The 21571-nt window shown below is 38.7% G+C and overlaps 1 protein-coding gene across 1 annotated transcript; it reads left to right on the forward strand.

Moving 5' to 3' along the window:
- The first annotated feature begins 10809 nt into the window (after window positions 1-10809).
- Window positions 10810-21320, forward strand: LOC112170172 (LEAF RUST 10 DISEASE-RESISTANCE LOCUS RECEPTOR-LIKE PROTEIN KINASE-like 2.5). Its single transcript, XM_024307359.2, has 3 exons — window positions 10810-11669; window positions 19932-19970; window positions 20082-21320. The coding sequence occupies exons 1-3, from the start codon at window positions 10859-10861 to the stop codon at window positions 21194-21196; spliced, it is 1965 nt and encodes a 654-aa protein (XP_024163127.1). The 5' UTR covers window positions 10810-10858; the 3' UTR covers window positions 21197-21320.
- Window positions 21321-21571: the final 251 nt, after the last annotated feature.

Raw genomic sequence — 21571 nt, forward strand, 5'->3', positions numbered from 1 at the left:
AGCAAATAATCTCATAACCTCCGGAGTCATAGCCTTGAGAAGAATTCCCATCACATTAGTATTTGCCATATCCCATTCATTGACTTTTGGTCCTGCAACAAGTCTTGTTGCATTGCCAGTAACATAGCTCAACTTCTCAATCCCCTGAATATGAATCTTTATAAGTCTCTGCCATAGCTGATAATTGGTACCAACAAGCTTGACACCAAAACTAGAGTTGTCTGTAACATTCTGAACAACAACAATCTCTCGAGCCATATGACTCTTCTCTCCAAATGAACCATGAGACTCTCCATCCTTCCCATCGGTAATCTTCAAATCCACCATCCTTCTCCTTCTCTTTTTTTTTTTCCATTTTTTTTTCAGACCCTACAAATTGTAACAAAAAGAATACCAAAGAACCAGGAAGGATGCGGACGGATATAAGAACAAAAGGGATGAACTGATGGACAAAGGATGAAATCAACTTGTAGAAGCAAAAGAACCAATTCACTACTTACATAAGTAAAAGAACCAATTCGACAAGAAGAACCAAGGCAAGAGAATCAATCGACCAAAAGAACCAATTCAACCAAATCAAATAGGATCGAATCAAAAAAACCATATATTCGTAGTGGGAAGAACAAACTGATTCCGAATGGATCTCGGCTCTTATACCAAGTCAAGAAGAACAAAGGAATCCCAAATCTCTTGTTTTCTGATATATTATTTACCTTCTCCAAGAACGGAGTATATATACATCAAGACCTATTAGAAAACTAATTACAATAGAATAATCCTAATAATATACTGATGCAGAACGGATGGCAGCCCAATTTGAAGAACAGTTAGATCGTACTAAAGGAGGAAAACGAAAAGTGACTAGTAGACAGGAAACAGCTCGGTGTCCGATTGGGACGTACCTTACCTTTCCGGAAAGGGAATCGCGCCAGAAACAAGACTCATAGCTTCGATATCTGATTTCGTAACTTCACCCATTGCTACTAAGGCAAATAAAAGAGATAGGGAAAACCTGGCTCTGATACCACCTGACGCAGTCGGATTGATAACTAGGTTTACCAGCAATAAACCTAACAAAAAGGATTCTGGAGTCCACCAGAGATAAAAGAGAAAACCTCTATTTTATTGATTAAAAGTTGAAAGATTCGTTCTGCAGCCGCTTGCGGCTGCATAAATAAGAGAAAAGTACCCTAGGGCGACTAACAATGAAACCCTAAAGCCCATGGATAAAAACGAAAACAACCCAAAAATAGCTAGGAAAACCAAAAAGGGGTAAAATAGAAAAATGCAGTTTTGAGGCTCTAAACGACCCCGAAAGCCCGAAAAATGCTACAGCTCATGGTAACACAATGAGTCTTGTTTCTGGCGCGATTCCCTTTTCGGAAAGGTAAGGTACGTCCCAATCGGACACCGAGTTATTTCCTGTCTACTAGTCATTTTTTGTTTTCCTCCTTTAGCACGATGTAACTGTTTTTCAAATTGAGCTGCCATCCGTTCTGCATCATATACAATATTCATGATCCTAATTACATGGCAGGACTCATGCCAACGCATTTGAAGGCAATAGTTATTTCATTACGATCAGCAACAGATCTCTTTTATATATTGGACATTGCTATTCAAATTTATATTGAACTCAAAGTTCCAACATATAGGGTCATGGGGAGATCATATCGGCGTACGATGGCCTTGACAAAAGGAATGATATTAGTTGAGGATGCATTGGCAATGACTAGGCTGATTTGGCGAGTCTGGTCACACATCCCAGTTGACTTTTTAGTTGTTCTTCCCATTCCTCTGGTACAAAAAGGCTTTCTGATCATTCTTTTTTTATTTTTTATTTTTTTCCCTATCAAACTGTATGTATGACCAAGGAACCCAAGAAAAAAGAAGCTGCTGAGAAGTGGATGTATTTAAAACAATATTTTCATATGATAATTAGATTTCAGTGGTGGCTTAAACCATTGTAATATGTCCAGGTCGTGATTCTTATTTTCTTGGACTCAAGTTCTTTGAATGCAATGAAGTTTCTGGCTTTTCTTGCCCTGTTGCAATATGTGCCACGAACGCATCGCATCTACTTATTGTGTACAGATCTTAACAAGACTCCTATGAGAGAGACTGAAGTATGGATTTTATTCAAAGGTGCATTCAGTTTTTTTCTCTACATCCTTGCTAGTCATGTAAGTTTCAATCTCATGTATTAGTTAATTCTGATTTCTTCCTTGAATTACCAATCTTTGGTCGGATTTCTGGTAGCATCCAGGTTGTTAGTGAATTAGTGTTGTAACTTTTATGAAGAAAAACATATACATGGTGCAAAAAGGGTGATAACAGGTAACCTAGGAGTCATCATTCAATGAATTTTTTAAGGTTTATTTTGATGTTAACTTTATAATATTTTCTTCATGTTTCCACTTTCTCTGAAGATCTGCAATTACTAATTTTGCCAGTCCTTTAGGTATTTGGAGCCTTTTGGTACTTCTTAGCTATCCAAAGACAGACATCATGCTGGCAATATGCTTGTCAGAGGGAAAATGAATGTGAACCTAGTCAACCTACTAAATTTTACTGTAATGACAGTTCAATCATGTAAAACCATAATTACATGCTCACAATATATGCACACAATCATAAAAGGGATTAAGGCTTACCTTCAGCAATCACTGGCATGGATTCCATCTTATGCTACAAACACGAACACTGAATATGGCCTTCTGTTACTTACCAACTTGCTTCTCAATGGACAGAACTTATGCAATAGTCGTGGTAGTAATCAGGGACCAATTCATCTGTATATATATAGGTGACTTAACCCTCAAGAAGCTTCCCATTAAAGCATTACTCATCGGATTAGGTTTCCTAGTTAGATTCTTAATGTATCACAACTTGTAGCCTTCCTTGTAGACTAAGCAATAGATTACTATCCTTAATGAATTGATACACTATTCATTAAGTCACTAGTATTGATTTACTGTTTGTATCCATGTTAAACTAGGATTGATATTAAGCTAATCATCAATTACTTTATGATGATATGTGTTATGTCCATATTTGATCTTACAATCTCCCCCTTGGACTCACACATATCATGCTCGATGATTTGCACCAGAGAACATCAAAACCTACTTAACTTACTGAAGTGCGCGCCAGATAACAAACTCAAATCGAAAATCCATTCCAACATGGTCAGATCACAGTTACTTATGTAGAGCAAGAAACAGTATACATTTTAACAAAAATGCAGAGTTTCAAAACCACTAACAGAAGCTCCTGCAATCCACATATGTCAAACCAGAAGTGATACAATATATGTTAATGTGTATCAACAAGTAAACATATATTAGGTCCTACTTTATGTTTCTTAAACCAGAAACTCAAGCAAATTTACTGAACACTGATGGCTTAAAATTATTGCTTGAACCTCAACATCATGCTATACATGATTTAAGCCATCTGATAGCAAGTATGATATTCAAAACAAGATGATAATTTCCAAAACAAAACAATAAAGCTGCAGCAAAATCATAACTGGAAATACCTCAAATTTTATTGATAATCAAAACTGTCATTACAAATAAGTTGTGATAAACAAAAATAAAAGATCACAACTAAAACACGAGAACTCAAAAAACCTTAGAATTTTAAATGCTCCAATTGGACTAACTCTCTACTGAACCTAAGCATCTAAATTAGCTAAAATTCCAATGCTTGCTGTATGCTTCTGGAATGCAGCCACTGACAATGCCTTGGTGAAAGGATCTGCTAGCTGTGAATTTGTGTCAATACTCAAAACAGCTATTTCACCATGCTTTACTCTTTCTCTAACACTGTAATACTTTAGATCAATATGCTTGGAATTATTTGACCTTTTACTGTTCTTGCTAAAGAAAACTGCAGCCTCATTGTCACAATAAATTACAAGTGTTCCAGCCACAATGTGACTCAATACTTTGGTCTGCATGAGAAAATTCCTAATCCAAAGTCCTTCACACACAGTTTCATATACTGCAATAAATTCAGCTTGCATAGTAGAAGTTGAAACAAGTGTTTGTTTCATGGTTTTCCAAGCAATAGCACCTCCTGCAAGCAAGAACACATATCCACAAGTGGACTTCTTGGAGTCTGGATAATTCCCTGCAAAATCCGAGTCTGAGAATCCAATGAGTTTCAGATCCTCCACTTGCCTATAAACTAGCATGTGACTTTTAGTTCTCTGCAGGTATCTCAACACTTTCTTCCCAGCTACCCAATGTTCATGGCCTGGATTAGATTGGAATCTTGACAAAATCCCTACTGCAAAAGACAAATCCGGCCTAGTGCAGACTTGTGCATACATGAGACTTCCTACAAGTCTGGCATAAGGCTTTGACTCCATATTTTCTTTCTCAACATCACTATTGGGACTTTGCTTCTTGGTTAACTTATCTCCTTTGGACATGGGAACTTCTCCAGCTGCACACTTCTCCATACCAAATCTCTTTAAAATTTTGGTAACATAATTCTGTTGAGACAAACCAAGTAGTCTCTGTGCCCTATCTCTTTTAATCTCAATACCTAGTACATAGGATGCTTCTCCTAAGTCTTTCATGTCAAAATTCCTTGACAGAAAACTCTTGGTATCTTTAAGCAATTTAATGTTACTGCTAGCCAAAAGTATATCATCCACATAGAGTACCAGAAAAATAAAATTGTTCCCAACAGTCTTCAAATAAACACACTCATCAACAAGATTTTCTGTAAATCCAAAAGTAGAAATCACAGAATCAAATTTCTTGTACCACTGTCTAGAAGCTTGTTTTAGGCCATAAATTGATTTTCTTAACTTACACACTAAGTTTTCACTTCCAGCTTGTACAAACCCTTCTGGCTGCCTCATATAAATCACTTCATCTAGTTCACCATTCAAGAAAGCTGTTTTAACATCCATCTGGTGCAGCTCCATATCAAAATGAGCCACCAAAGCCATGATTATCCTAAACGAGTCTTTTGTAGAAACTGGAGAAAAAGTCTCAGTAAAATCAATGCCCTCCTTCTGTGTAAAACCTTTGGCAACTAATCTTGCTTTATGTCTCTCTACATTGCCATTTGCATCTCTTTTGGTTTTGAAAACCCATTTACAACCTATAGGCTTCTGGTTGGGGTCAGGTTCAACTAATTCCCAAACTGCATTTTGGCTCATGGAATCAATTTCTGCTTCCATTGCTAGCTGCCACTGATGTGATTCACTACTCCCAATGGCCTGATTAAATGTAGTTGGATCATTGTCCTCTGCACAGTCCATTTCAATTTCTGCTTCTTGTAGATAAACAATGTAGTCACTCTCTTCCCCCCATAAGTTGGTTTTCTTGCTCTCTGTGATCTTCTAGGTTGAGCCACTGGATGATTTTGAGGTTCAGTTACTTGACCAGTTACGTGGTCAGTTACTTGGTCAGTGACATGGGCAGTTACATGGGCAGTGACATGGTCAGTGACATGGGCAGTGACTTGACCAGGTACAGTTACTTGGGTAGTTACATGGTCAGTGACATGGGCAGTGACTTGGTCAGTGACATGGTCAGTTACTTGGCCAGTTACTCGACCAGGTACAGTTACTTGGTCAGTGACATGGTCAGTTACGTGACCAGTGACATGATCAGTTACATCTTGTTCTAAAGGCAATGCTACACTTATATTCTCATCTGACACAATTTCCTCAAAATCTGAGGTTAAATCCTCAAGGTTTGTATTGTGAACTTTTTCACTTAGAAACTTTACTTGATGTGTTTCAAAAATTCTAGGTGAATGATGAGCAGAATATAATTTATAGCCTTTAGATTTATCTGGATAACCTATAAAATAGCAACTAACAGTTTTGGGGTCAAGTTTATTCAAGCTTGGATTATAAATCCTAGCTTCTGCATGACATCCCCAAACATGACAGTGATGAAGACTAGGTTTCCTGCCACACCAAAGCTCAAAAGCAGTATTTTCTATGGCTTTGCTAGGTGTCCTATTGCAAATATAATTTGCAGTTTTTAAAGCCTCACCCCACAGAAATTTAGGCAAACCCGTCGTACACATCATGCATCTAACCATGTTCAAAAGAGTCCTATTCTTTCTCTCTGCAACACCATTCTGTTGTGGATTATAGGGTGTTGTGTATTGAGCTTTAATTCCATTGTCTTGCAAAAACAAGGCAAATGGACCCTTTTGTTGGCCGGATTCAGTGTACTTTCCATAGAACTCTCCCCCTCTATCTGACCTCACTGTTTTGATTTTCTTTTCTAGTTGATTTTCTACCTCAGACTTAAAGATTTGAAAGGCTTTCAATGCTTGTGCCTTTTCTGAAAGTAGATAAATATAACTGTATCTAGAAAAGTCATCAATGAATGTGATAAAATACACATTTCCACAGATAGTTTGATGCCTAAATGGTCCACATATATCAGTGTGTATGAGTTCTAATAAATTTTGGCTTCTATATGCAGTTTTCTTTCTTGTGTTGGTTATTTTTCCCTTAAAACATTCCACACAATCTGTTAGATCAGAAAAATCAAGTTCATTTAGGATTTTGTTTTTCACCAATATTTTCAGTCTCTCTTTTGAAACATGGCCGAGTCTTCTATGCCATAAAAATGCAGACTTTTCATTTAGCTTGGTTCTCTTAACACCTGTTAAAGTGCTAGTACTGTTTGTGTTATCTTCAACAAGTAAAATTTCTTGTTGAGCCATTGAACAACTTAACTTTAAATAATCATTCGAGATAACACCAGAACCAATTTGAACAGAATTTTTAGAAATAAGAATTCCATTACTATCAATAACAAGTCTACAACCAGATTTTACTAAAAGAGAAACTGAAACCAAATTCCTTCTCATGGAAGGTACATAAAAAACATTGTCCAAAACTAACAATTTTCCTAATCCTAAATCGAGCTTTAAGGTTCCAATAGCCTTGACTGCCACTCTCATGCCATTGCCTACACACAGGTTCACTTCATCACTTTTTGGGATTCTCCTCCTTATGAATCCCTGCAAAGAATTAGTAATATGAATAGGTGAGCCTGAATCTATCCACCAAGACTGTGGTTCAACATTTATAAGATTAATTTCTAAAGAAAAAACTGTATTAGAAAAAATCTTACCCTTTTTGGCTAACCAATTTTTATAGCCAGTGCAGTCCTTTTTCATGTGTCCTACTCTTTTGCAAAAGTAGCACTTGAACCTAAATGGCCTATTTTCCTTGGCCACTGCAGCTGTTGAACTCTTAGTTATGGCTTTGATAGGCTTGAGCTTATTTTGGGGCTTTTTCCTTTTAGGCTTCTCAATGAGGTTAATGGTTGTAGCAGGTTCCTTTTCTTCCTTGATCCTAGATTCTTCATCCACACAGATGGATATAAGTTCATCTAGAGTCCAGTTTCCCTTTTGAGAGTTGTAACTGGTCCTAAGATGACTAAAACTGTTAGGCAAGGAATGTAGTGCATAATGCACTACCTGCTCATCCCTAACCCCCATCAAGAGCTCCCTGAGTCTGCCATTTATATTGATCATCTTCATAATATGCTCTCTAACTCCCCTGAACCCATGTACTTCAAATCATGAAACTCCTTGGTTAGCCTAGCAGCTTCTGCCTTTTCACTTTCTTTAAACTTAGCACCTATGAGTTCCAAAAAATCTAATGCTAGCTCAGGTTCTTCTATACTTCCTCTGACAGTCTTGGACATAGAGGTACGAATGAGGTTCTTAGCCATTCTATTGGATCTATGCCACTTCTTGTAAAGATCAGTTTCCTTCTTAGTGCTCTTTTCAGTTAACTCTTCAGGTTTGTCCTCAGTGAAGCAATAGTCTATGTTCTCATGCATTCCCATATAGTTCTCTACAGAATCTAGCCAAGCTCTATAGTTGGTTCCAGTTAGCATCAAGACACTGTTCAAGTTCATGTAAGAGTTACCTAAGGAGCAAAACAAAAATTCGTGTGAGTTCTCAATTTGTAAAGAAAATAACTTTAAGTTTTCTGTGTTTTATTTAGCTTTAAGCAACCAAAACAAGAACATAAAGAAAACCTAAACAATCCATACTTGCATTCATATCAGTCCATAACCAAAAATAATGTTAAGCAACACTTTTGAGCAGAAGCATAACATCCTGGAGTTCTTTATCAATATACCATGTTCAATGAAAACAAGTTATCCAAAGAAATTTATCCACATCTTTAGACAGAAGAAAAATTTCTAAGTATCCGTATTTATTTTCATCAAGCACGCATATTGCTGTTTTGTATTCTAAAACCATACTTGACCACTTCTTTGGAAGATAAAACTGAAGCATAGTTTTAAAACACAAAACACAATTTCAGTTTTGTTATTCGATCAGTTACTTGATTAGTTACCTGACCAGTTACTTGGTCAGTGACCTGGCCAGTTACATGGTCAGTGACCTGGCCAGTTACATGGTCAGTGACCTGGCCAGTTACATGGTCAGTGACCTGGCCAGTTACATGGTCAGTGACCTGACCAGTTACATGGTCAGTGACCTGACCAGTTACTTGGTCAGTGACCCGACCAGTTACATGGTCAGTGACCTGACTAGTTGGTCAGTTACCTGATCATCGTTTTCTGCCAACATCAATGAAGAATGCTTTGTGCATCATAATCACTTATGCCAACAGAAAACCACAAAACCCATGAGCTTTTAACTTTATATTCTACCCAGATTCATCCTTGTAAGAAAATTAAGCTCTCATATCTATCAATTTTAATTGTGTAAACAAATTCTGGGAGATTTTGTTCTTCATGCAATTTTACACAATCACAGATACAATACCATATCATCAATCAATTCATCATGCATATTCAAGCACAATCAAAATTGTTTCGATTCCAAGAAACCACAGAACAATCAAGAAATTGTAAATTTCATCCGGTCACCATCTACTCTAACCTAACGCACGCCGGGAATGCAACTAGGGTTCTTGAGCACAATCAAAAACTCAATTATCATGCTATGAATCGAAATCAATTTCACAGAAAAACCTGTTTTTGCTTTTTCCCCAATTTGCTGCTAAAAATCACAGCGGAAGCATGAATTTGATATTTAACCAGATGCAGCAATCGACTTAAGTAACTTACCTTGATCAGTTACATGACCAGTTACATGGTCAGTTACCTGATCAGTGACTTGGTCAGTTACCTGACCAATTACTTGATCCGTAAAGCAAAAACCTTTTTTTTTTTTTTTTTTTTTTGTGTTTGTTTTGCAAAACCCTAAAACGATTTTGATACTTGTGAGCCTATGCTCTGATACCAATTGTAAAACCATAATTACATGCTCACAATATATGCACACAATCATAAAAGGGATTAAGGCTTACCTTCAGCAATCACTGGCATGGATTCCATCTTATGCTACAAACACGAACACTGAATATGGCCTTCTGTTACTTACCAACTTGCTTCTCAATGGACAGAACTTATGCAATAGTCGTGGTAGTAATCAGGGACCAATTCATCTGTATATATATAGGTGACTTAACCCTCAAGAAGCTTCCCATTAAAGCATTACTCATCGGATTAGGTTTCCTAGTTAGATTCTTAATGTATCACAACTTGTAGCCTTCCTTGTAGACTAAGCAATAGATTACTATCCTTAATGAATTGATACACTATTCATTAAGTCACTAGTATTGATTTACTGTTTGTATCCATGTTAAACTAGGATTGATATTAAGCTAATCATCAATTACTTTATGATGATATGTGTTATGTCCATATTTGATCTTACAAATCAGAAACATCACAATTCTGGATGATGTATGCTCTGTAAATTCGCATCATACAGAACCATTTGATTATGGTATGTTTTTTGATGCCGTTCAACATAGTGAGCTGGAGTCAACCAATATACCAAAAACCAGAGGTTGATCACTTAATTGAAGATCCCGTCTCAAACTGTACACATCATTCTAAAGCCAATTCCTTATTTTGAATATGGATGTGAATTTCGCCACATGTCATACCATAATATGCTATCTAAATTACAGATTTGCTTTATGTCAACGAAGTGGCCACATGACTTTTCTTCTTTGTGGCCATAATCGCTGATATTTCCTTCGATCTCGATCAGCAATAAATCAATGTTTCTATCGATCTAAAGTCTACAGCAATAACACTGAATTGGTTTTAAATTTCATGGTTAGTGAATATGTTACATCAAGGTTTGGGTTTTATTGAGACCATATTCCACATCGAGCCAAGTCTTGAGTCTACAAAACCTGCTATGTCTTGATCATGCAAGTTGTTACCAATTGGATTTATATGGAGTGAAAAGTACAGCATGATATCAAAGCTTATTATACGTGTAGAGTTATTTCACTGAGAGATCACTTTCTGAGAGAAACAAGGGTGAACTTCGACTCCGTCCCTGATCACTTCTGAGTTCTGAAGTGCATCCTCTGCAGTCCCCCCCCAGTAATATGGATCTCGACCTTCTCTCAAACATTTCTTCATATTCCACATCAAGCCAAGTCTTGAGTCTACAAAACCTGCTATGTCTTGATATTCCACATCGAGCCAAGTCTTGAGTCTACAAAACCTGCTATGTCTTGATCATGCAAGTTGTTACCAATTGGATTTATATGGAGTGCAAAATACAGCATGATATCAAAGCTTATTATACGTGTAGAGTTATTTCACTGAGAGATCACCTTCCGAGAGAAACAAGGGTGAACTTCGACTCCGTCCCTGATTCACATCTGAGTTCTGAAGTGCATCCTCTGCACCCTTACAACTCCAACTCTCTCTCTCTCCACCCACTCCCACCCCCCTCTCCCCCCCTCCCCCCCCCCAAAAAAAAAAAAAAAAAGAAGTAATATGCAATTATGCATCCCTACCTTCTCCCAAACATTTCTTCATCCCTCCTCCTCATAATCTTGACCATATTCTTATTCCATGTTCCAAACTCTCTGAGCGTTGATGATGAGCTGTACCTCGACTGCAGCCAATCGTTTGAATGCTCCAATGTTGAGAGCATCGGTTACCCTTTCTGGGGATCAAACCGGCCTGAATACTGTGGCTTCCCGGACTTCAAGTTGAACTGCAGCGGCGATGCCCCATCCATCTCAATCCAGGAACAAGAATTTCGAGTCCTTTCTATCAATCAGAGTGAAAGCAGTCTCACAGTCGCTAGAGTCGATTACTGGAACAACGTTTGTCCGGGGTCCCTTACCAATACCACCACCATAGAAAATTCATCATCCCGTGTTCTTCAATATGCTTCAGATGTTCAACAACTCTTGCTCTTCTACGCATGTCCCCCACTAAACATTAGTCTCCCGTCTCAGCTTACCGGCCAATTCGACTGCACCATAAACTCTACTACTGATTCCATTAACTATTATGTGACGGAAGATCTCACCGGTTTCGGGATCTTCAACATTAGTAGCACCTTTGGAACGTGTAACACAGCTGTCACCGTCCGAGTTACTCAATCGGCAGCTTCAAATTTGGCTCTGAATACGTCCAAGGAAAATCTAGGAGCTGCAATGGATTCTGGGTATAAGCTGATGTGGGATGCAAGTAATAACTTGTGTGAACAATGTCAAGGCTCTGCGGGTCAGTGCGGATATAACACATCTTCACGTGAATTCATCTGCTACTGCAAGGATGGACCTAATCCTTCCAACTGTGGAGGTGTGAGCCAACTAAATTACTATCATTTCATTTTGTGTTATTTTAGTGCCCAAAATATGATAGTTGTTTAAGAATATAACAAATACATATAAGTTATTGATAAAAGATGACTTAACAAATACATCCTCTAAAGATTGAATTAAACATATAGGGACTAAATCTTACAAATAAGGACAATATGCTCTCCACTTGCCACATGTCATGAGTTAATTTACTTTTTTACCCTTAACTACTTCTTTTGACTTTTTTTTTTTTTGATAGGGTCTTCTTTTGACTTCTAATTCTCTTATGTTACTTTCTTTTTTCTTGAGAATAATTCCTTATGTTACTTTTTTTTTAGAATAACCTTTTATGTTATTTTTTTTCTGAAAATAATCCGTTTATGTTTTTTTTTTTCTTAAGAATAATCCATTTATGTCACTTCACAAAATCTCACTCTCTTACTACTCTCATCTCATCATCCAATCCTGCTACTGTACTCATCCAATCCTGCTACTGCACTCATACTCGTTCAGTTCTGCTACTGCACTCGTACTCGTCCAGTTCTGCTACTTGTTTTCTACTACTGCACTCATCATCGCCTAATCCTGCTACTGCACTTGTCCGTTCCTGCTATTGCACTCGTACTCGTCCAATTTTGCTACTACACTTGTACTCGTGTTCTGCTACTGCACTCGTCCAATCTTGCTACTGCCCTCGCTGCACTCATACCCGTCCAGTTCTGCTACTACGCTTGTACTCGTGTTCTGCTACTGCACTCATCATCCCCTAATCCTGCTACTGCACTCATCATCCCCTAATCCTGCTACTACACCCATACTCGTCCAATCCTGCTACTGCACTTGTACTTGTGTGCTGCTACTGCACTCGTCATCGCCTAATCCTGCTACTGCATTCGCCCAATCCTGCTACAATTCAATCAACAAAATCAGACACAATAATACCCACGATCTGCATTGTGTAGCCAATATATTAGTCTTAGACACACATAAGCAGCAAACGTAAAATTTCAGAACGATGCATTTGAATTATACCACATATGTTCCACAAACTTAACACAATGTTAGCCCATCAACAGAGATGAAGAACACAACACATCAAAGCTCATCACAAGACTTCTATCCACTAAGCTATTTCGTCAAATTTCAAAACATCATAGAAAAAATTCAATCATTATTCATTTCCGCACAATTCGTTTCCAAAACTAAGCCCAAAGATCAAGATCATAATAAAGCTAGCTTCCATTACTCAAAACGGAAAAGATCAAATGATCACACATAATTCTACGCATGTAATTCATTCACATAACAAGAACAACACTCAACACAAATTTCCTAAATCCATAATCCGTAGCCTCAATCTAATTTCTCAGCAACATAAATCCAAATCCTCATTCATTCAATCAGATTAAAAAATAACCTCACAAAAACATAAAGAAAATGCGAAAATAAAAAAGAATGAGAGATATAAAGATTAAGAGGAAAGGGGAAAGAGAGAAAGTGATTGACCTACATAATCACCCATGAAAAGGTAATTAGTATCAGGAGCGTTGCCTCCTATCCAGAAAAAGGCTCAATGAGGTCGTAGAACCGGCCATCTCACAGAGTATGATAGAGGGGTCGAGACTTGACCCAACCTCAAAACGACTCATTTCGCTCTCCCGATCAGCAGCAACTCTTCGATTGTCTTCCGGCTGGCGTTGAGCATCGTTGTGCAACCGTCAAATCTACTCAGAATCAGCGGTGGTTTGAGATCTGAGGAAAAAGCTCGGGACGAGGAGGTGAAACGATGCCGTCTCACAGGGATCTGGACCGTCAGATCGAGCATCTGATGGAGGAAATATGTTGCCGGAGGCGAAGGTGAAGACTTTGTGCGAGCAAGAGGAAATACAATCAGTGCAGCCGACCAAAATCTCTGAGGTAATCAACGGCCTGATGTTGACGGCAACTGCCTGTCCACATATTGAGAAGAAGAGCAGATTAAAGTGTAGTAGCGTACTGCCCCAGCGATCGTGACCATTGATGTTGGCCTTGCAGCTGAGCAAGAACCTGCAAATGTAGACGTGACCTTCCCAGGCGGCGATGTGCAGCACGGTGTGGCCATCTAAGTCGATGTTGTTGATGTCAATGCCTTGATTGAGAAGGTCTTCGTCGAGATTCTCCGGCACTGACAGCTCGGAGTCATCTTCGCTGGGGCTGCACCGAATCAAGTAGAGTGAGGACTAGTGGTAGAAGCTAAACCGGAGGTTGTTCCGCCTCAGATCGAGCGAGGAGGGTTTGATGGATCTGAAAACGGAGGAGCTTTTTTTGGGTATTGGATATTAGGTCAGTGGCGATGTCTGTAAATTATGATGAAAATCGAGTATTTTGGTCATTTTCCATTAAAATTGGGAGTCAACTTGTATCATTTGGGTTTTGGGCCTGGACTCATGTCCTTATTTGTATAAATCTTTTTGAAGGTGGGTTTTTTGTGTTTACATCTTTGGTCATATGCTACTATGTAATTTTCTATTAAGAATAAGGGATTCTAGAGAGATTGATAAGAGAATTGTGTGCTCTATTATTGATAATAGGAGTTCTATATATAGGGATTACAAAGTACATCATCTTTTTATACATGTAAACCTATTCCGATTAGAACTAGGAATTCTAGAATGTTCTCTCCTATTACAACCATAGAACTAAAACTAGTTTGTCAAGGCACACTAAAGTCAACATTCTTCAACACTCCCTCTTGTGCCTCTCAAACTTGGTGGTGACGCTTCAATCATTGCCTCGTTAAAAAGCTTGCTCGAATGAAAAACCCTGTGGGACAAAAACAACCTTGAGGAGGAGAAAAAGAGTACAATACGTCATTCACTCTTCAAGATCGAACATGTAGACATCATGCCTCCCCCTGATGTCGACAACTCCCCCTGATTACTTCAATTTTGGGAGTTTAGATAATTTTCGCAATCCGATATCTGCAACATGTTTCTCGAAGGTGGATTTAGTTTAAGACTTAGTAAATAAGTCTACTACATTATCCTCTTATTGGATTTGATTCACTTCAATCTTTAAAAGTGTTTGTTGTTGCTGATTATAGAAGAACTTAGGTGATATGTGATTGGTGTTATCACCATTGATGAATCCTAACTTCATTTGTTCAATACAAGCTGCATTATTCTCATAAATGCATGTAGGTTCATCTGTGGTAGACTTCAAACCACAAGTTCCTTGGATGTGTTTGATTACAGACCTTAGCTATATGCATCCACACACGGATTCATGTAAAGCAATGATCGCTGCATGATTTGAGGAAGTAGTGACAAGGGTCTATTTGTAGACCTCTAAGATATCGCAGTGCTTCCCATGATAAAGACATAACATGTTGGGAGTGACCTTTGTGAGGGTCAGAGAGGTACCCTGCATCAGTAAAACCCATCAAAACATCACCATCGTTTTGAGGAAGGGGAGGAGGAGGATGCCGACCACCATGAACGGCGGGGGCGACATGGCTGGCGACCATATCTTGGAAGGCGTCATTTTGGCTAATGAGGTCCGATCTCATTCTTCCGCCATTCCTTTTCTCTCTGTAGGGATAAAACAAGCTCATATCAACCATACCCTTTAAGTAATGAAAGATTGTCTTTACACCAGTCCAATGGCGATGTGTTGGCGCAGAGCTATGTTTAGCTAATAAGTTCATAGCGCTATGTGGTTTAGCGCCACTTGATTGGGTAATTGAAGTCCATCTGGGATCTTCATATATATCTCTGAATCTTGATCCCCATAGAGATATGTTGTAACCAAGTCCATAAGCTGCATGTCAAGTTTTTCAGAAATTACCAAACTGAAAAGGTAGCGGAACGTTATAACGTTCAATACGGGAGAATATGCCTCGTAGTTGATTCCAGGGTGTTGTGAAAAACCTTGCACCACAAGGTGGACTTTGTATCTAACAACCACATTTTTCTTATTACGCTTTCTAATAAAGACCCATTTATGGCCAACAATATGCTTTATATTTGGGGGTGTTAGCTTTACGGGCCCAAATACCTGTCTCTTTGCTAGTGAATCTAATTCAGCTTGGATCGCGGGTTTCCATTTAGGCTAATCCGTTCTTCGTTAACATTCTTCAACGGAGTGAGGTTCGATATCATCATGTTCTATGATTCCTTTTGAAACAGAATATGCAAAGGCATCATCAAGGATAATAGAATCTATATTCATCGTGTCATGTACACTAGTGTAATTCATAGAGATCTCTCTATTCTCTAGAGTTGGTTCTGACATTGGTGCCTCCCCCAATGATGTCTCTTGGACATAACCATAATCCGGAATATCTTCATGAGACGGATTATCTATATCGATGATTAATGGATCATTTTGTGCCAAACTTGCTTTCTTTATTGGGCGAGGAGTTTAGCAAATGCAGCATTCCTAGTGGACAAAAGCATGACATGTGACCAGCGTGTCGATGCATCAACCAACACCATTAAGTATCTAAATGGTCCGCAAGGTGGTTGAATAGGTCCACAAATATCACCTTGGATTCTTTGCAATAATGGAATATTTTCTTTTGTGTCCTTTGCATAGGATGGTCTCGATCCTAATTTTGCTACAATGCAGGCTTTGCAGAATAAAAAATGGGCTTTAGAAGCAATCAAAGAGGGTTTTGGTTGAGCCATGAAGTCACAATTGACTTTAGAAATAACAAGATGAGATGAATTAGGGATGGCGTCAATGCCAGGCAGTGGCCGCAGTGGGTAGGCGGCGTCGGCCATGTCCGGCCGGCTGTGCACAATGATGGCACCTTGAGGCTCATGTGTAGCTTCTCGAACCAATTTTTGGTTCTTACTTCTGTTCATTTTGAAGAATGGATGTCCATGTGAAGTCTTTAATATACGAATCATCATCTCATGACCTGGATGTTCTAGACGATCATGCCAAAGCATATATGTGTCAAAATTCCGTAAATCATCTCTTATAGCATGATTGGATTCAATGATTCGAATAATGGCTGCATACAACCGACTAGAACGACACATAAGTTTCTCTAATACTCGTTTTTGTCCGTAGTCATTAGAGGTGATGCAAAGGAATTTGTTTCCATTCTCACAATGTGTTTCCACATGAAAACCATTGGCTCTTATATCTTTAAAAGTCAATATGGTTGTTCTAGCCCTAGGAGCATATAGAGCTTCGGTAACATTAATACTTGTGCCATTTGGCAATAAAAATTGGGCTAGTCCTCTACCATGAATCAATTTTGATGATCCAACCATTGTAGTCACAGAAGATCGAGTAGGCGTCATCCAAAGAAATAGTTACCTATTTCGATGTAGTATGTGTAGTTGCACTATCCACAAGACATTCTAGCTATCTGGGAAACATACTAAAAAATAATAAAGTTCGAAATTAAAATATGTCCAAGACATGTAATAAAAATAAATCAATACTTTATTAATCAAATTAGCCAATGATTACATCAAAGTTTCTTGACCAAAATCTAATCCAAAATAAAATCAAACTTAGACAAATCGTAGTCACTCAATCCTTTCGATAACTCCAATTTGGTTGTGACCAGGTAAGGTAAGGTGAGATTTTGGTGGAGCAATGCTCTCTTGTAAAAACCGTTCACTCAGATCAAACCTTTCATAGACATCACAATTAATTGGATGAGCCTAGTTGGAAAGAGTTAAAACAAAATGTCATTTATTGACTACGGCATAATTTCCATTACATAATTCTTGAAAAATAAAAGGACTATACTTATCAAAATCTACAGCATCCTTGTGCACTTTTTCTCTAGATTTGAAGTCCGCTATGGTAAGATTGACATCATTGTCACCACCATCATCTTCTTCTGCGACAAGATAGGCTTCTTGCTGTCAGGTCCCTATATGCCTTGTAATGTGCAGCTAACTTGTTGCTTGCATTGTATTGCTTGAACCAGTGCTCAATCTATCCACATCTATGACACATGTCATTGTGGTTGCCGCCCTTCAATTGAGATGCATGGTGTGCACGTTGAGGATGTCCCCTAATGGGATTGACGCCACCACCATGGCCCATGGTGGCTTTATCATGGCAGGCGGTGCCACAACCTCCTCTCCCAAGTGTGGCGTTGTTGCCACGTGATCCCACTCTAGTTTGACGGTTACCTTCCTTGTTAGTACGGTCATATAGACACACGCGTCTGTTTAGTCTCTTATTCTTAGGGTTTCGCTTCTTGCGCTAGCCTTTGGGTGCATTGTAATTCGCCTCGTGAACGCTCTTAGTTCCAACGGGCCTTGAATTATAATTCTTCATGAGGATGTTATCATGTTTCTCAGCTACATACATGACATTAATTAGCTGATGAAACGTCGTGATCCGTCCAACATTGACTTCACCTCTGTTTTTCTTTGATACCAGAATTATTGAGACGGGGAAGGTGGAGAGAGTCTTCTCAATTAGCTCTTGGTCTATGATGTCTTTTCCATAGAACCTCAACATGGATTTGAGGTGTAGATCTTCTGAATTGTATTCAGAGACGGACTTGAAGTCTATGTAGCACAAATTGTTCCATTGAACTTTCAAGTCAGGGCGGAGGGAATCTTGGATGTTGCCAAAGCGTTCTTCTAGCGCCACCCATAGTTCTCTTGCATCCTTGATCACCATGTACTCCAAACTAAGTGATTTGTCCATGTGGCGTCGCATTAGGATGAGTGCTTGGGCATGCCGTGTTGCTGTATGTTCAAAAATGAGATATGGATTTGGTGCCTTGATAATGGGTAATATCCCTTTTGAAGTGAGATGATTCTCAATGTCAGTTACCCAACTATGGTACTCTGAGCCTGTTGAGTCAAGCAGGGGAAAGTCAAGCCTTGGTTCATTCGACATCCTGAAAAGATAGATTAGTTTCGGAGTCAAAGCTTTTGCGATAACTAATAATAAGATTTCTGAGCTATGCTACCAAGAAATCGATTTCCAAGAATGTTTGGATTAGACCAAAACAATGATGTTTATTTATGGTCAAAATCAATACTTACGGACGCTCTTAATCCGAAGATTACGAACGCTCTTAGTTCTATATAGCGTGAATCCCCACGATTTCACTTTTAGATAATCGAACCCACGATACAAAAAGGTGGATGTAGAAGAAGGGAGGTTGCAAGTCCCCGAGGAAAAACAAGAAGAATTTAAATTGCGTAAAGCAGGAACTTTAATTTAAAAACTTACTTGATTGAATTGGGGCTTGAAAACTTGTTGCTTGAAGCTAGGCTGAAGGGTGTTGCTGTGTGGCCAGGGTATGGCCGAAGGTTGCCTGGTCTATGTTGGGAGTAGGCCAGACTGTGGCTGGTACGTGGCCGGTTCGTGCTGGCCGGGCACTAGCCAAGAGGCTGGCTGTGCTGGCAAAACTGTCCGAAAATTGGCCAGCAGGTTTGGCGGAGATGGTTGCAGGGGTAGGCGAGGCTAGTGTGGGCTAGGTGCTTGCGAGGATTTTTTCTGGTTTTAGGGTTTTGGTATTAAGGTTAGGGCTCGTGCTGATAACATGTTTAAGAACAAAGGATTTGAGAGAGATTGATGAGAGAATTGTGTGTTCTATTATTGATAATAGGAGCCCTATATATAGGGATTACAGAGTACATCGTCTTATGATACAAGGAAACCTATCCCGATTAGAACTAGGAATTATATAACCTTCTCTCCTATTACAACCATAGAACTAAATCTAGTTTGACAAGGTACACTAAAGTCAACATTCTTCAACAATAGTTTTATACGTGTCTTCTCAGTTCTTGAAATCCCAAGGTTTCGTTTGGTTCCTATGTCTTTCCAGTGAGTTTCCAATTCCAATCTTTGGTGATGGTGGGAAAGTAACCACAAAATTCATAATTAAAGCCGGAAACAGGGCAGGGAAATGAAGCCCTTTGGGTATGGGAATTATCCATTTCCCCAATTGTTTCCATTCCCACAGGAAACTTGTTCACATCCTTATCTATATATAAATACACACGCACATATATATATATATATAAGCTTGCCAAGGATGGGAAATGATTGAATTTTTTTTTTCTTTCTCTAAGCCTCAAATTCTTTAAGTAACAAGGTCTGAACGCAACATAGGGATTTAGAAATTTGAATCTCAACCACCTTGGTAAAAACTTTACTTATAACTAATTTGTTGGCAAATGTGTTTGATTAATTTTGGTGATAACAAACAATGGAATGGAGGAACATTTATGCTACTAAATGACTCATTATGATCGTATAACCACTTTGGTTGCACTTGCAGGTTCAAGTTCAAGTTCAATACCATTGGGTTGGGTCATAGGTACGTACATATAATCCATAGGTTCCTGTGAATAGTTAGTGGTTTATTATGATTTTTTCTTTCATTCCTGCACAAATGAATTAAATACATCACTTACGGGCCTCTCAACAGGTGCTTTTGTGACCGTCGTACTCATTGCTGGCTGCATATGCATATTAAGGAATAGAGATATATCGAGGAAAAGAATATTGGTCTTCTTCAAGAAAGATGAAAGGGATGAATTTGATATCGACGCATTTATAAGAAATCATGGATCCCTTAGTCCAAAGAGGTACCATTATTCAGATTTGAAGAAAATGACAAACTCTTTCAAAGATCAGATTGGTAAAGGTGGATATGGCACAGTATACAAAGGAAAGCTAACCAATGGCCTTGTGGTGGCAGTGAAAGTCCTAAGTGAATCGAAGGGTAATGGAGAAGACTTTATCAATGAAGTTGCTAGCATTGGTAGTACTTCTCATGTTAATATAGTGACTCTTGTGGGATTTTGCTATGAAGGGGAGAAAAGAGCTCTCATATACGACTACATGCCTAATGGATCGTTGGATAAATTCATACATTATAAGCAAGGCTCTTCAGATGAAAGCTGCCGCTTGGAATGGAAAACACTATCTGATATTGCAGTTGGCATTGCTCGTGGACTAGAATACTTGCACCGTGGTTGTAACACAAGAATTTTACATTTTGACATAAAGCCACAAAACATTCTTCTGGATAAAGATTTTTGCCCAAAGATATCTGATTTCGGCCTTGCCAAACTATGCATGATGAAGGAAAGTATTGTATCGATGCTAGGGACAAGAGGAACTGCAGGATACATTGCACCAGAAGTGTTTAGTCGCAACTTTGGAGGAGTGTCTCATAAGTCTGATGTTTATAGCTATGGGATGCTAGTTCTTGAAATGGTCGGTGCAAGAAAGAATTTGGATTCAGAAGTGTCTCATACCAGTGAAATGTTTCCACATTACATATATAAAGATATAGAGCTAGAGAAGAATGAGATTATATTTGGGGAAATAACAGAGGAAGCAGAGAGCAAAATAGCAAGAAAGATGGTATTGATAAGTCTTGGGTGCATTCAGACCCTTCCATCTGATCGACCATCAATGAGCAAAGTGGTAGAGATGTTGGAAGGACCCCTTCATTACGTGCCAATTCCACCAAAGCCTCTCTTATTTTCTGAAGAAGAATCTGCACCCATGTCCCAACCATCTGAAACAGGCTAATAAGCCAATTACTTGTATGGGATGTTATCTATAACTAGGAACTTCAAGCTGAACTTGTGTTGCAAGGGAACAGTTTGTTATTACAAGTGACCTGTTAAACCACTATGCACTTTTTGTTTGATTTGATTGCCAATATGTTCCCTGAATTTGGTCATAATTGTTGATTTGTAACTCGAACTTGCAATTGCGAAAACCAACACCTCTCTTGGCACACTTCGTCAACATACACGCAATTGCAATTTGCTGTGCGCCTTATAGCAAGGAATGCATGTATATTTCCCAATTTTCATATTTGGGTCATTGATAGTCCTTCGCTATATTATGTATTACTACCCTATGATGTGGTCTCTAACGTACCTTTTTTTTAAAGGAGAA

The sequence above is a fragment of the Rosa chinensis genome, chromosome 6, assembly GCF_002994745.2.
Source record: "Rosa chinensis cultivar Old Blush chromosome 6, RchiOBHm-V2, whole genome shotgun sequence".
NCBI classification, from domain to species: domain Eukaryota; kingdom Viridiplantae; phylum Streptophyta; class Magnoliopsida; order Rosales; family Rosaceae; genus Rosa; species Rosa chinensis.